Source organism: Podarcis vaucheri (genome assembly GCF_965113315.1).
Source record: "Podarcis vaucheri genome assembly, chromosome: 2".
Lineage (NCBI taxonomy): Eukaryota > Metazoa > Chordata > Lepidosauria > Squamata > Lacertidae > Podarcis > Podarcis vaucheri.
The window spans coordinates 17,147,891-17,163,363 of NC_138760.1; the positions used below are offsets into that span (position 1 = coordinate 17,147,891).

At 48.7% G+C, this 15,473-nt stretch overlaps 2 protein-coding genes across 4 annotated transcripts in view; one reads left to right on the plus strand and one right to left on the minus strand.

Annotated features, from left to right (window-relative positions):
* Positions 1-646: 646 nt before the first annotated feature.
* Positions 647-14,794, minus strand: TARBP2 (TARBP2 subunit of RISC loading complex). Of its 3 annotated transcripts, none has more exons than XM_082212616.1 (9): positions 14,319-14,794; positions 11,221-11,390; positions 8,199-8,307; positions 7,583-7,666; positions 6,639-6,708; positions 4,651-4,768; positions 3,898-4,025; positions 3,200-3,392; positions 647-1,211 (listed from the first exon to the last, which is right to left on the minus strand). In XM_082212616.1, the coding sequence occupies exons 1-9, from the start codon at positions 14,738-14,740 to the stop codon at positions 1,054-1,056; spliced, it is 1,452 nt and encodes a 483-aa protein (XP_082068742.1). In that variant the 5' UTR covers positions 14,741-14,794; the 3' UTR covers positions 647-1,053. The 3 variants fall into 3 exon arrangements, with proteins under 3 accessions (XP_082068742.1, XP_082068741.1, XP_082068743.1); XM_082212615.1 differs by having other exon boundaries at positions 6,639-6,711; positions 14,319-14,791; XM_082212617.1 differs by lacking the exon at positions 14,319-14,794 and adding an exon at positions 13,952-14,212 and having other exon boundaries at positions 6,639-6,711.
* LOC309526575 (pleckstrin homology domain-containing family A member 3-like) overlaps positions 8,322-15,473 on the plus strand; it is a 31,722-nt gene continuing 24,570 nt past the window's right edge. The window contains exon 1 of the mRNA XM_082212840.1: positions 8,322-9,708. The gene's annotated coding sequence lies outside the window, so the exon portion shown is untranslated. The remainder of the gene's footprint in view (positions 9,709-15,473) is intronic.

A 15,473-nucleotide genomic window follows, 5' to 3' on the forward strand; every position in this document is an offset into this window, starting at 1 on the left:
GCAATTTGAAGTGTGTCTCAGCAAATTAAACGAATGATGCTTTTGGGAAGGGGAAATTATTAGGGCTGCCATCTCTCTTTTGCCTTGGTCTCAAGCAAATTACTTGCCTCCATCTCACCCAGTATCTTGTTTCTAAGAGCAGCCACCCAAATGCCTCTGGAAAGTATATGATAATGCCAGCAGTGGGAGCATCCTCTGTATTCAGAAGTAACTGCCTTTTGGCCTGGATAGCTCAATTGGTTAGAGCGTAGTGCTGATAACACCAGGTTTGCAGGTTCAATTCCCTGCACTGCAGGCGGTTGGATGAGATGAGCATCAGGGTCCCTTGCGACTCCACAATTCGATCATCTTTGACTGCTTTGACTCAGGAAGGAGGGGGAGTGGAATGGATAATGGGACCATTCAATTCTGCCTTAGGGCCTCGGCCTGAAGCAGCAGTGGTCAGCAGGTGTACAATTCTAGATGTGTCTGTGGACAGCAACTGTGGGGAACCTGTAGCACCCCCCCTTCCCCTGTTGGTGGTGGTCTCCAACTCCCATCAGCCCCAGATAGCATGGCCAATGACCAAGGATCATGGGAGTTGCAAGATCTGGAGGGGTGCAGGCCCCCTCATCTCAGGGCGGGCTCAATAGGTAAAAGAAGACACTTTCTTATTAAAAAAAATCTGATTTATTGCAACTCCCAGTTATGGCAGAAATGGTCAGTGTTTGTCCCTCCACAACGAGGAAAAAAACAAGGTGACTGGCATCAGGTGACCCACAGAGGTGGGACTACCCTGACCTCCCAGCAGCCCCCCCCCCCCAGCACTTAGCGCTCAGAGCTACAAGTCTCTGCGAGCCTAGTCTCTGCTGCAGGTACAGCAAACCCCTCTCCGAGTCTTGAATTCAGTTTTGAAGCACAGCCCCCTCTCCACCCTCCACAGAACATCAGGGAGGTCGGTGCCCCTGCCCATAAGCGATGGGCAGAAATAAGGGTACATCCTTTTCAGCAGGCTGGAAGATGGAGACAAGCTGTTTTGAGGAATCGCGGGTGCCCAGAGTCTTCCGTGTGGCCTCACTTGCCCCCTGCCATGATCTTCAGGTACTGAAGGGCATTGCGGGCAGCAGCTGCACGCGCGGCATGGCGGGACATGGCTGAGCCGTGGCACACTGTGGTTGGCTGTGTTGAGAGCTCCACCAGGCACTGGTACAGGCCGCTCAAACTCATCTCATCTGCAGGAAGAGAAAAGGTACCGCATCATCCAGGCCAGCAAAACAACATCTCTGCGTACAGCCTTCTCTGTCTGGAAAGTTCAAGGCGGATACTAACTTTAAGGGACACAGGTGGCACTGTGGGTTAAACCACAGAGCCTAGGGCTTGCCGATCAGAAGGTCGGCGGTTCAAATCCCCGCAACAGGGTGAGCTTCTGTTGCTTGGTCCCTGCTCCTGCCAACCTAACAGTTCAAAAGCATGTCCAAGTGCAAGTAGATAAATAGGTACCACTCTGGCGGGAAGGTAAATGGCGTTTCCGTGCGCTGCTCTGGTTTTGCCAGAAGAGGCTTAGTCATGCTGGCCACATGACCCGGAAGCTGTACGCCGGCTCCCTCGGCCAATAAAGCGAGTTGAGCGCCGCAACCCCAGAGTCGGTCACGACTGGACCTAATGGTCAGGGGTCCCTTTACCTTTACTAACTTTCTACATGTGAAAAGGATCTAGGGGTCTTGGTGGACCACAAGCTTAACATGAGTCAACAGTGTGATGCAGCAGCAAAAAAAGCTAATGCTATTCCTGGCTACATCTACAGAAATATAGCGTCCAGATCAAGGGACGTCAGTCCTACTGTATTCTGCCTTGGTCAGAACACAGCTGGAATACTATGTCCAATTCTGGGTTCCACGATTTAAGAAGAATACTGACAAGCTGGAACGTGAGCAGAGGAGGGCAGCCAAGATGGCCAAGGGCCTGGAAACCAAGCCATATGAGGAACAGTTGAAGGAGCTGGATATGTTTAGCCTGAAAGACTGAGGGGAAATCTGACTGCCATCTTCAAACATCTTAAGGGCTGTCACATGGAAGATGGAGCAAGCTTGTTTTCTCCTGCTCTTGAGGTAGGACTCAAACCAATGGATTCAAGGTACAAGAAAGGAGAGTCCAACTAAACATCAGGGGGGGAATTCTGACAGTAAGAGCTATTTGAAGGTAGAACGGTCTCCCTCAGGAGGTTGTGGACTCTCCTTCCTTGGAGGTTTTTAAGCAGAGCTTGGATGGCCAACTGTCAGGGATGCTTTAGTCGTGTTTCCTGCACTGCAGGGGGCTGGACTAGATGACCCTTAGGGTCCCTTCCAACCCTGCAATTCTATGAAGATTAAAACAGGTTGGTTCTTCAAATGGAAGGATTCAATTTAATTCAAATTCGGCATCTGCGGATTAAAGCACAGCAGAGCAAGAGGAAAGCAAAATGTGCACATTTCCTAATGCTCAAGTCTGGGGATAGCGGATGTATGGAGGCATAAGGAACTGTTGATTCACAGGCTGGCATAAATTGGGATGTCGCAGCTCACTTCCCTTTTCATTCCCACAGGGCAACTGGCCTTATATGGCTGGAGTCAGGCCCCCATGACCCAGTGCTGGGCAAGTAATGATGCTACAGCAGATATTAATGTAAGTCATTTGTCAGTTCCCTTTCATGTGGGGAGAGGGACTTGGCAGGGTTCTCAGCACATAACCATGAGGAAGACAAAAGGGCAGAGGCACAATAACATCTTATTTTTAGTTATTTTAGAAAATAAGAAATGGGGGTGGAGAGTCCCTGGAAGCCACAAAATACCTTGCAATGTGGGCTTATGTGGTCCATAGGCTTCACCACACCTGGTAAACTGATGAATGCCAAAGTTCTGTCCCCAAGTCTAGCTTGCGCCCTGACCAAAGCCTTTGCTTGCCCTGCAGTGGATTACTGAGATAGAATCCAAGCTCCTCCCAGGTTATTTTCTTGAGCATTTCGTGAGTGGTCATGTGGGTAGCTTTCCACTTGTTGGGGTACTTCTGGGTGGTTTTTTTGGGGTCACTTGACTGCTCAACTTGCAAGGAGAAAATATAAATTTTCGCACATTCAAATCAATAAGGATGCACACATACGCAGGGGGCCTTTCGGAAAAGTTAGGGTCTGGCCGTTTTCTCAAGGAAAGCAATTCCTCCCCCTCTCCTGTGCCTCATTATTTACCGATGTCAAGGTAGCTAATATCAAAGCTCTGTTCTTCAGACAGCTCCTGTAAGAGGCTGCAGAAGCCAGCATTCAGCACTCCCAGGGGATGGCTTTTGAGGTGCAGGATCTTCTCCCCCACTGAGTTGCGCAGAGAGTCCCAGGTGCAGCCAGACCCCCGACCCTTTACTCCATCCACCTTGGTTCCTGCAATCTGAAGAGGGGAAGAGAGAAAGATCAAACACAGGTTGGATGTCTCTTCTGGCTGCACACCTTCCATCATTCTCAGCAAGGCACAGCTCCCTCCCGGCCTTCCCAGGTGGTGCTGACCAAGAAGCGAGAGGCCACAACCTCTGCAAGTTTCCTCAAGCAACTCTCATGGCCACGGCTTCATCCTAACCCAGGGGTGGGGGAACTGTGGCCCTCAAGATGTTTTGGGGGTTCCCAAGGTGGGACTCCCAAGGGATTCGGTGGAGACCACACATCGAGCAGCCACTGATAGAGCCTTATCCTCCATGAATTTATCTAATTTTCTTACAAAGCCATCCAAGTTAGTGGCCATCGCTACTTCTTGCTTAATTTGCCGAAGAGGCTGCTCCCCTCTTTGGAGCAAGTTCCCAGTTTCTGCAAAGCCTGTCATGCCCCATCAGCAAAGGTGCATAATAAGCTCATCTACAGCTGCCCGACTCTGGCTTCTCCCCCCCACTGCTCAGACTCACAATAGAGAACTGGTCTTCCTCCATTTCGGCCTCACTGCCCTCTCGCGGGTCCAGAGGCACGTTATGAATCCGCACCAGCATCTTGGCTGCGGCGTTGCGCTTGGCCAGTTTTTTGGAGGTGCCGCTGCCTAGAGAGAAAGAAGAAATGGCAAAACGGTGATCTGGAAGGGGGCTGCGATATGTTGAAAGAGGAGAGGGCAGAGAAGGGTAGAGGACAGCCTGGGGTGCAAGGGGACTGCAAGAACCTACACCTCTTCCCGATTCCCTCAGGCTTCCCCCATCAAGCCTGACTGCTGTTTTTTTAGCTCCTGTGCATTGATCCTGCCTTGCAGCCCATCCACCCTGTCTGACGCACAACAGCAGCTGTTAAAGAGCTTGTTTTTACATAACTGACACAGCTTGTCCTCTTGCAAATGGTGTGGGGTTCTGTCTTTCCTTGGCGCAGAAGCTTTGCAGCCAACCGAGGAGCCTAACTTGAGTGCCTGCAGAGCTGGCACACTTGGCCTATGGGACTGCAGTTGTGCACTCCTGGTCTTTACAGCCCAAATCATAGTCTCCCAAGTCCTCTCTGGCTGCAGCTTGATGCTTTCCCTCTGATTTCCTGCATTCCTCTTGTCAGATGCATTGGCCCTTGCCTCCGAAGTTGTAAGGAGCCTTTATGGGAAAGGCTCAGGGCACTGCCTGAGGGCACTGCAAATCACACACAGTTTAAAAGCATGAGCAGATGGGGACTCAAGTCCGCTGATGCCGTACCTATTTCAATGAACCTTTCAACCCGGCAGGTCATGGTGAATTCCTTGCGGTGCGCTGGCCCTGACTCCTGAGTAACAGTGTATTCAGGGAGCCGCCAGCCCTTCTGCACCACCAGCTCCTGGAGAGAGAGAGACAGCTTTAGAAAAGCACTCGCCTTTTCCTTTCTGTGCCTGGATTCCTAGAGGGATTGGCAGCTCAGGACACTACCATTGCAGCGGAGGCATCTAAAGCAGCAGTTTGGGCATAAGCCCAATTAAATTAGGCAGTACTTATTTCTGGAGAAAGCACATATGTAGATTTGGGCTGTAAAGTGTAACTGGGAGGAAAATCAAGACGGGGTACTGAAGCCTTGCTATTGGGATCCGAGAGTGGTTTGCCAAAAGGTGGATGGATACAAACCTACAGACTATTAGTAGTTCTGGATGATGCAGCAAATGGGAGCAGCATTCTGCTTACAGCGTCAAGGCTTCTGCTCAAAATCCTGTTTGTCACCTCTGTTTGGAATCCACTTGGAGGTGGGTGTGCCCAATTTCGTTCCAGAGCTACAGCAAATACATGTTGTTCCTATCCTAAATTCCACAAGCAAAAAAGCCTTGTGCGCACTTCCAAGCTTACTTAATATGGCTTCAAAGGCTCCCATACCAAAGAGACTTTTGAAAAAGTGCTGCATGGTGACAACAAATTTTCCCTTTGGGATACCAGCTTGCATTCCAAAACCAGGACTTTAGGGTAGCCTAAAAAGGTAAAGGGACCCCTGACCATTAGGTCCAGTCGCAGATGACTTTGAGGTTGCAGCACTCATTTTGCTTTACTGGCCAAGGGAGCCGGCGTACAGCTTCTGGGTCATGTGGCCAGCATGACTAAGCCACTTCTGGTGAACAATAGCAGCACACGGAAACGCCGTTTACCTTCCCGCTGGAGCGGTACTTATTCATCTACTTGCACTTTGACGTGCTTTCGAACTGCTAGGTTGGCAGGAGCAGGGACCGAGCAATGGGAGCTCACCCCGTTGCAGGGATTCGAACCGCTGACCTTCTGATAGGCAAGCCCTAGGCTCTGTAGTTTAACCCACATCACCACGTGCGTCCCTTCTATCACAGCTGTTTACAACCATATAAAAACATAAAGCCATCAGTGCTTTTTTGCTGGAGGTCCTCAAGGGCACACAATACCAGCACCTTTTAAAAAAATGTTAAAAGTGTGGCACTTCGTGTAACAACTTCATGGTGAGTACTGGCACTTTTTTCGGGGGGGGGGGGAGAGCACTGAAAACCATATATTAAAATCATAAAAAGACTATATGGAGATGGCGGAAATGACTGGCAGAATCCGAGACCAGGAAGAAGAGTTGGTGGAAGAAGATTGGAGGAAATTTAAAACTTATTTGCAGAAATATTGTAAAATTTTTGAATGTTGATGACATTGAAATGAATTGCAGGGGTTCTAGCAACAAGGTAAAATGTAAGATTGGATCAATAATAGATAAACTAATAGGACCTGAATTTGCTGAACCAATTTCTAAAAGGGATACAAAAATGGGAGACGTGAGGAAGTCAGGAAAATAAGTTAACTAAAGATGAGAAATTAAGAAAGAGGGAATTTTTGTTTTCTTTTATATGTGCTTTTTCTTTTTCTTTTTTGTGTTTAATGTCTGTATTTTTGTATTTTGTAATTTTGTATCTTTTTCGTTTTTGCATTTTTCTAAACTTTTCTATTGTTAAAACCTAATAAAATATCTTTTTTAAAAAATCATAAAAAGTTTAAAGCACATTAAAAGTAAAAAGATACTTTGCATGCTGAAAGGCTCAGGTCCAGATATCTCAAGAATGAAACAGGCAATCGGTAGGACAAGGTGCTGTTGGGAAGTACTCTTTCTCCTGTAGGGCAAAGTGTGGATCTATCAACTTCTGACTAAGCTCACTCACCAATACCCCTCCTCCTGTAAGCGCTTGGGGCTGAAGGACGTCACAGCTGATAGAGCGACCTACCTGCAGGGCGCCCACTGGGTTGCACTCCGACTGCTGTGGTGATACTGGGGACTTCATGTCCATTGCAGAACTTCTAGGTAGAAAGAGGACACAAGGTGAAGGGTTCTCCCTGGTGGTTCTGCTGACCCAAATCCAAACACCCCACCCACGCTACAAAGTAGGCAGAGGTAGGGGAACACAGGAGCCCTTCCGGGGAGACAGCTGAGAAGGGGCCTCGTCAAAGAGAGCCTCGCCTACAACTGGCGCGAGAGCTAGGCGATGTCGGCTTTTTGACATCGTGACGTATCACCACCTAAACCTCATGGTATAGCGATACATTGCGGTGTTGGGAAGGAAGGAAGATCAGCCCCGCGAGGTGCCGGGGTGAAACCACCACAGCTCCCTCCACCACCAACGCCCGGCACAGGGAGGAAGGAGGCAGCAGGCTGAGAAGGTAAGGCACAGGTAAGCCCCACCCAAGATATGCTGTAGGGTGTGACTGTACTCTGGCCCTCAAACCAGTCCTGGACAATGTATCGATACATCGCCCAGGCCTAGTTGGTGCTCCACTGTAGGGCAAGGCATGGACCCTCCTCCAATCAGCGTTAAGAGGGGAATTGATGGTAGACTGAAAGGGGGTCTTCCTACTAACCACCACACAGCCACCCATAGCCTGTGTCTCCAGGGGCAAGCAAGATCTCTTAGTTCCCCTCCTGGACTTCGAGTGGAGAATACCTGCTGGAATGTGTACCCATCCCACACCCAAGCTGATGCTCTGCAGCCCATGGGGAAACCACTGGGGGGGGGGGAGCAAGGTCAGACACAAGGGAAGGACCTGCCACAGGCACCAGCTTGTTCCAGTATGCACTGATGGCCTATGGGGAAATTTGGGTGCCTGAGAAGCAGCCAGAGGACTCTGGGCAGCCCACTCCTTGTGCTTTTGTCTTTCGCTTCCATCCCATTACCTGGGAGACGAAACCGGCAAGGTGGGTACAGGTGCGTTGACTGGAGCGGTGGTCTGAGCCAAGGGCTCTAGAGAAAAAGGAGAGCTTCGGAATACAAGGTGACAAAATTAAAGCACGCTCAGTAGCAGGAGCGCATGCAGTGGAAGAAACTTCCCGAAAAGAGAGACTGCTCCCGTGTCATCCCCCAGAACTTGGGTGCAGGCCCTTCCTGTTCTCTAGCAAGGCTCCCTCCACCCAAACTTCCCTCAACCACAGAGGCCTGTGCAACAATGCTCGATGCTGAACTCTCCTGTTCCCATGTCTGTGCGCAACCTGAGCACCTATGACTGTGCTGCTCAATTTGCATCATGGAATGCAGATTTCAACTTCTTTTGTTAAAGTTTCTGTCCTTCACTGACCTGGTTTGCATGTGACACGATGTCAGCACTTACTGGCTTTACTGGCTTACTTATCAACAACCTTTTTGTCCTAACTGTCCGCAAATTACCTTTCATAGACAGTAAGCAACTAGAGAGGATGTTGTAGACCGAAGATTCCCTGGGGATTTCGTTTTCTAATAAGTGCATGGGAGAAGGGGGGATTCCGGCCTTCTGTACAGACTGTGCATAGCCCTCACCTGGCTTCTTCCGCTGCTGCTGCTGGCTCCAACATGTTTCCTCCCTTGAGAAGCCGGAGTGCCACCTCTGCTGCCTTGTGCTTAGCTGCTTTTTTGCTAGGGCCTTGGCCTAAGGGCAGGAGAAGGGAGAGAAAGCGAGTCGGTACACAAGGATGCAAGGGCAACTCGGAAGGGCAAACACAGAAACTTATTTATATCCCGGCCTCCCTTCCATAATGGAAGGTAGCATATATGAGACTTCCAGGCCGACCAAAACCGGGTGCAATCCGCACTGAAGCTCCTTTTGTTTGCAAAGTGTCACTGTGCTGGTATTTTTCACAAATGCAGCACATGGACAGAGCACAGCACTGCATCTCATTTGCAACAGCATTCCATACCATATGCCACTGTGAACTGCAATAAAGAGCAGTGTGGGAAGAGGGTGGTGCTTGAAAGCTCACTCTTTCTCCTACATCCCCATCCACTTCCATGCCTCCAAAGTTAAGATATGAGGGAATGTGCTTCCAAGTTAAGCAAACATGCACATTTAGAAGTAGAGTCTAAAAAAATAAAATGAACTATGACCGTCCAGTCACTGAGAGTAAAATTTAATTCCTACAAATTCACTCCCACCCCTGCTGAAGTTAAATGTTAATGATGGGCTAGAGGGAAGAAGGGGCTGCGTGAGTGCCTTTTGCAGGATCCAAGCCACTCCGGCTGATAATAGTAATATAACAGCATGAGGCTAATTGACATTAAAATCATGGCGAAAGAAAAAAGACAAGTAAAATAGTAATGAAAGTAGTTGTGAAAAATCATGGAATAAAGGGGTAGAAATTGTGGTATTATTGCTTGTTGGGTCAGGTGCCATGTATGTAGGCAAAGAGTAGCAGTATCATCAGGGGAAAATGTTGGGCTTTAGCAAGGCTGTTCAAACCACATACAGAATCTGTCATTGCAGCTATGTATGACATCACAATCAGGCCTTGGCAACTCAACTGTCACCTGAGAAGCAGTGTCAGCCAAGCCTCGGTGGAGGTTCCCTTCAAAGCCTGTGGCTCCACCCTTGCCCTAATCTGCCTCTTGATTATATCTTGTTACAGCTCTGCATGACTTTCTAAGAAGAGACTGTTGGATCAAGTGAATGGAGCAAATAGTCCAGCTTCCTGTTCTCTTGATGGTCAGCTGACAGCAGGCCAATGAGCTCTCCAAGAAAAGCTGCCAAGAGCCCAGCAGTGAGAAACCCAACCCTGTGAGGACATTTGGTGAGTGTGACAGAACAAACAAGCAGCTCAAGGTCCCAAGTTCTGAGAGGAAGAGGGTATCAAACAGGTTACAAAAAGAAGTCTAGAAACTAGGATCTCCTGCATTCTACTCCCCAAATCTAGAATCGAGTTAGGTGTAGTGAGTCAGGACACCCTTCTCCAACTTGGTAGCCTCCAGTTGTTGCCAGACTACAACCCAGAAAAACTACCTTGGAATGTGCTGCTGTTGCTGCCCTGGTGGGTTAAGAAGCCACTTTGCAGAGAGAGTAAGTCAACTGGCACAGGGCAGATATTTTGAATCACTCTGTGTTTACACTGAATTGTGTTGATTGACTGATGAATTGATTTTGTTTTTGCTTTGTTTATATGCTACTGTACTGTGCTCTTGATACGATTATATTTATGGTTAGCGCTGGTTAATTTTTACAGCTATTGTTATTATGGTGGGCTGCTTTGAGCTCAACACTGTAGTTGGAAAAGCAAAACATAGCGGGGAAGGAGAGCTGAAGATAATGCCAATATATTCCACATCTGGCAACCAATGTGCCCCTTTGGTTCCAGATAGTACATGGGTAGACGAGTCTATAAGGCCTGATGTATATTTTGCTCTAGGAGGCTTAGTTTGGTCAGAATTGAGTATACACTTCCAAAGATAACGCTCAATACGATACTTTTGGTAAATGAGCCACCATAGCCACTAGAGGACTGTGAAAATTTGTGTCCCAGGCTTTTTAGACTCGTCTACCCATGTATTAGGGACGCGGATGGTGCTGTGGGTTAAACCAGAGCCTAGGACTTGCTGATCAGAAGGTCGGCGGTTTAAATCCCCGCAACGAGGTGAGCTCCCGTTGCTCGGTCCCTGCTCCTGCCAACCTAGCAGTTTGAAAGCACGTTAAAGTGCAAGTAGATAAATAGGTACTGCTCCAGCAGGAAGGTAAACGCCGTTTCCGTGCGCTGCTCTGGTTTGCCAGAAGCGGCTTAGTCATGCTGGCCACATGACCCGGAAGCTGTATGCTGGCTCCCTCGGCCAATAAAGCGAGATGAGCGCTGCAACCCCAGAGTTGGCCACAACTGGACCGAATGGTCAGGGGTCCCTTTACCTTTACCCATGTATTATCTGAAACCAAAGGGGCACATTGGTTGCCAGATGTGATTTTTTTTTCAGCTCCCCTACTCCTCTAATACACATGTCAAATCAAACTTAAATCATGCTAGCTGGGGCTGTTAAGAGGAGTTTGCGTCCAACAACATCTGAAGGGCCACAGATTCCCTATCTGTGGCCTTAAAGGTTCCAATTTATTTATTTATTTGTATTAGTGGGGAGGGATGTTATGTTCAGCTCAACAGCCAGCTAAGAACCCCATGCAATGGATTCTGGCAGGTGAGCATGACAACCCATCTATCAGTTATGTGACATCATAATGATGTTGCGTTCTTGACAAGTGGGTATAGGATCTGGCCCATGGAACCAAAAAGATTCTCCACTCCTGGATAAAATGTAAGGGGACCAGTGTGCTAAAGAGGAGCTTGTATTACTGGGAGCCCCTCAAAGTAGGTGCAAACCCAAAGTTAACTGGAAGCAGCAGAAGGCCCAGTTCAAAAGCACAACTGGAGAAACTCCATCTCCTTTCTGCTGCTGAGACAAATATGAAGGACTGCAGAAGACATGCAATCTTCTCTATCCTACCCCCAAATATGAGAGTTCTTAACCTCTCCTCTTCCTCCCCTGCCCAAATTCTACTGGTTTATCCACACTCCCGTTCTTTACCACAACTAACCGGTGCAGCTGATGTCTCCAACAGTGACGCGAAAGGTGAAGTTGGGCTGATGTGCTTGTCCCTCGGCTTTCAGTAGATCGTACACAGGGGTCTTGCCTATGCGTGTCCCATACTCCTGCAGCAGGCTGATAGGGGTCTTGCCAGGGTTGGACGCCAGCATTTGCTCTATACTGAGGGTCAAAAGGAGACAAGGTTGGATCTTGGAAGCCACCTTACTCTTCCACCGGGGCTCCTTTTACCTAGTAGTGTTTCTCTGTCTTCCATGATTCCATCGTCTGCAAAGGATGTGCTTGTCTCTTTCCCCCACACCTTCTATCATTGGTGGGAGCCTCCAAAACTCCCACAGAGATTTCACTACTGCCAAAGTCCCTTCAACAGCAAAATTACAATGAGGTCATCCCATCCCTCCCAGCTTCATGGACCAGAAGTCCTAGTGAGGACGGGAGGGATAAGGAAGCAGGAAAGAAATGAAGGTTACACCCCAAAGATTTCTTAATGAGGATTACTTAGCTCTTGTTGTTTTTTAACCGGGATAAGTACGGTCTTTCAATGCATTCTTATGAGTGACGTGGGGTTTCTAATTTAGGAAGTATGGAAAAGTTACCTTGCTGGATCAGACAAAAAGCAAGAGCAGCCAGCCTGATGCTCACAAAAGTAGAATTAGGTAGGGACAGGGTACCTGTTGCTAGGGCTACAACTCGCATTATCCCTACCAACTGGTCTTGCCGGTGGGTCTCATAAGAGATGGCATCCAACAACATCTGCAGGACCACAGCTTCTCCTCTCCAGCATAAAGGCAGCAGCCATTGTTTCGTGTTAGTAAGTTTCCTGGTACAAGCAAGCTCAGTTTTGCTATGATGGCTAAACAGCCACTGAGAAAACCAAAATCCTTATAAGCCTTGATTCCAGAACACTTGAAGAACAAATGTTTGATCATACAATCTCCCTAATCTCCCTTTCCTGAGCAAGGTGGTCATGGACCAGATCCAGGGGATATTTCCTCAGTTTCCTAGGCTCAGTTTTGGCACAGAAACAGCTTTGTATGATGACCTCTCTCAGGAGAGACAGGGAAAATGTGCCCCTGTTAATTCTCCTTGACCTCTCAAGTGGCTTTTCATACCATTGACCATGCTATCCTTCTGAAGCAGCTGTCCCAAGTTAGGGGTGGGTGACACCACTTTGCAAATGGTTCCAGTCCTACTTGGATGGTTGTTCCAAGGGTGTTGCTTGGGGAGTGTTTTTCAGCAATACCTCAAAGACCACCTCTTTCCATATGAACCTACCTGATCATCCTCTGAGGCCCTTCTTCATGTGCCTCCTCCACAAGAGGTCTGCAGGGTGGCAACACGAGAACGGGGCCTTCTCTGCAGTGGCTCCCCATTTGTGGAATGCTCTCCCCAGGGAGGCTTGCCTGCCACTTTACACACCTTTAGGCACCAGGCAAAAATATTCCTCTGTAACCAGGCCTTTGGCTGACTGACATCCAATGCCAATTTAAATGGTGAATGGGGGGATTATTGGGTTGTTCCTATTTTTATTTTTGTTATGCATCTTGTGTTTCTATCTAGTCATTTTATGCTGTGAACCATCCTGAGACCTGCAGCTATAGGGCAGTATACAAATTTAATAAATAATACAAGTTTCCCTCAAAATAAACTTCTGCTGGCTTGCAGCTCCGTGCCCCCTTTTGTTGTTGTTTAGTCGTTTAGTCGTGTCCGACTCCTCGTGACCCCATGGACCAGAACACGCCAGGCACTCCTGTCTGTTGTCTTTGTCCATGGAGTTTTCCTGGCAGGGATACTGGAGTGGCTTGCCGGTTCCTGCTCCACTGTGCCCCCTTGCAATACGGTAAGTCTTAACGAAGTCATTAACGCTTATCTCTGCTGAGGCACTTCTATGTATGCCTACTTGGGAGTAAGCACCTCAGCGGCACTAAGGTCCCTATAAACATGCAGAAAGCTGGTGCGGTCCCAGGAAATGCCGTATTTTTTGCACCATAACACTCACTTTTTTCCTCCTAGAAAGTAAGGGGAAATGTCTGCACGTGTTATGGAGCGAATGCCTGCGGGGGGGATCTGCTGCAGTCGTGAGCAGAGGATCCATGGTTCCCCTTCCTTCCCTCCTCCGTGGTTACAAAGCATGGATCCACATGGATCCTCAGGATTTTTGCATTGGGCTACTCCAAACTCACTGTCAGATCACACGTCTGTGGCCACAGCATGAACCACAAAAATCATATATCCACTATTTCGTTTAGAATATTTTTCTTCTTGTTTTCCTCCTCTAAAAACTACGTGCGTGTCATGGTCTGGTGCATGTTATAGAGCGAAAAATACGGTAGTTTCCACAGAATTGTGGAGTTGGGAGGGACGGTGAGGGTCCCCTATACAGTGGTACCTCAGGTTAAGTACTTAATTCGTTCTGGAGGTCCGTACTTAACCTGAAACTCTTCTTAACCTGAAGCATCACTTTAGCTAATGGGGCCTCCCGTTGCCGCCACACGATTTCTGTTCTCATCCTGCAGCAAAGTTCTTAACCTGAAGCACTATTTCTGGGTTAGCAGAGTCTGTAACCTGAAGCGTATGTAACCTGAGGTACCACTGTACTCCAACGTCCTCGCACTGCGGGAATCTTTTGCCCAGCGTGGGGCTCCAACCTGGGATTACGGGTCTTGCTCTCTACCAATGGAGCCGCTCTGTCTGGGTCATGGGAAAGGCTGCGCCTCCTATACCTGTCCTCTTGGGACTCAGCCTCGACAGGCATCTGGATAGACAGCTGCAGGATTGTTCTGAAGACGGAGTTGTCCTCTAGACTGCGCACCCCTAGGGAGAGGCAGGAGGGGTCGCTGTCGCCCCCAGCCCCACCCCTCTGAGTCGGGGCCCATCCTCTGTCCGAGTCCCTCCTCCCATAATTGCCCAGGCCATGGGTGATGATGCCCCGCTTGGGCCTTCCCGTTATCATGGCAGCGTAGGCCCTTCTTCCAGGAGGGGTATCCTAGCAACGGCGCTCTAGGGGGCGGGGCTTCTCCTCCTGCCTCCCTCCCTCGCCCCGCCCCTCCCCGCCCGTCTCCTAGCAACGGCGCGGGCGGATTCCTTCACCTGGGGAAGCCGCCGCAGCTCCTCGCGCTCCCGCAAGGCTCCTCCGCCTCCTCCTCGCTCATTCCCTCCTCCTGCCCCGCCGCCGCCGCCGCCACCGCAACGCCCGCCGCCCGCCAGCCCGGTTCACAATGGCCGGGAGAGAGGAAGCGGCGGCCCTGGCGCCACCCCGCCGCCGCCGCCGCCTCCGGAACGCTGCGAGGCGCATCCTGGAAGTTGGAGTCCGGCGCCGGGCCCAGGCCGCCAGGCGGCTTCGGTACGGGGACTACGACTCCCAGAAGGCCTTTCGGCCGCACAGCGAGCAGAGGCCGGGCCTTGTCCCGCACTGCATGCTGGGAGAAGTAGTCTCCGGGGGTCACAGATACAGCGACAGGCAAATAGGTGTTATTTCTTCGCTTGCCGTCAGTACAGGTAAACGTTGCCATCAGTGCCGGATTTACGTATAAGCTAAACAAGCTATAGCTTAGGGCCCCACTCTCTTGGGGGCCACCCCCCAAAAAAAGTAAAGAAAAAAAACCTGGATGTACATTTCTAAAATATAAGATAAAAAACAAATAAGGTAAAACTTACATACAGCAACAGTGTTTTGTGTTGTGTAGGCTCCTCTGATGTAAGTAATGGGCCCCGCCTGCTATCCTGCTCCCTAAAATATCACTGGTTTGCACATTGTTGTATATAGGGTGCCTACATTCTGCTGTTTATCATTATTAGTAGTTTGCATCATATATTTTCACCTATTATTATTTCATGTTATAGAAAGTTTCCAGAGACTAGATTGTGAGTCTTTGTAAATTGTGTTTCTAAAGGAACTTTTGTTATTGCCAAATGCCAATGTTTTTGCATTATTAAGTTTGTTATGAATAAAAAATCATTTTAAGTTGGAGCTTAATAATTATTTCACTATTAATATACTTATTCTTAATTGTATTTCACTATTAATATACTTGTTAATTGTATTTCAGTTCAACAATTGCTTTGATAAAATACATATTTTGTTATGTGCAAATGGCTTTAGATACCTATTAGGTCCATAAATTATAGCATATATTCAACACAAAAAATAGCAACAATTTCTTGTTGACAAAGGACAGCTGGACATATAAAGGGCCCCATTACCTTCAGTATCTTAGGGCCTCATCAAACCTAAATCCGGCCCTG

What these genes read in the sequence shown, in the direction of transcription:
- TARBP2 (XM_082212615.1), bottom strand. Translation starts at nt 14,740, where the DNA reads ATGGCAACGTTTACCTGTACTGACGGCAAGCGAAGAAATAACACCTAT. An exon ending in TGGAGACATCAGCTGCACCG is followed by an intron (nt 8,308 to 11,220) that starts GTTAGTTGTGGT and finishes TCCTGCCCTTAG; the next exon opens with GCCAAGGCCCTAGCAAAAAA. An exon ending in ACCCAGTGGGCGCCCTGCAG is followed by an intron (nt 4,769 to 6,638) that starts GTAGGTCGCTCT and finishes CTCTCTCTCCAG; the next exon opens with GAGCTGGTGGTGCAGAAGGG.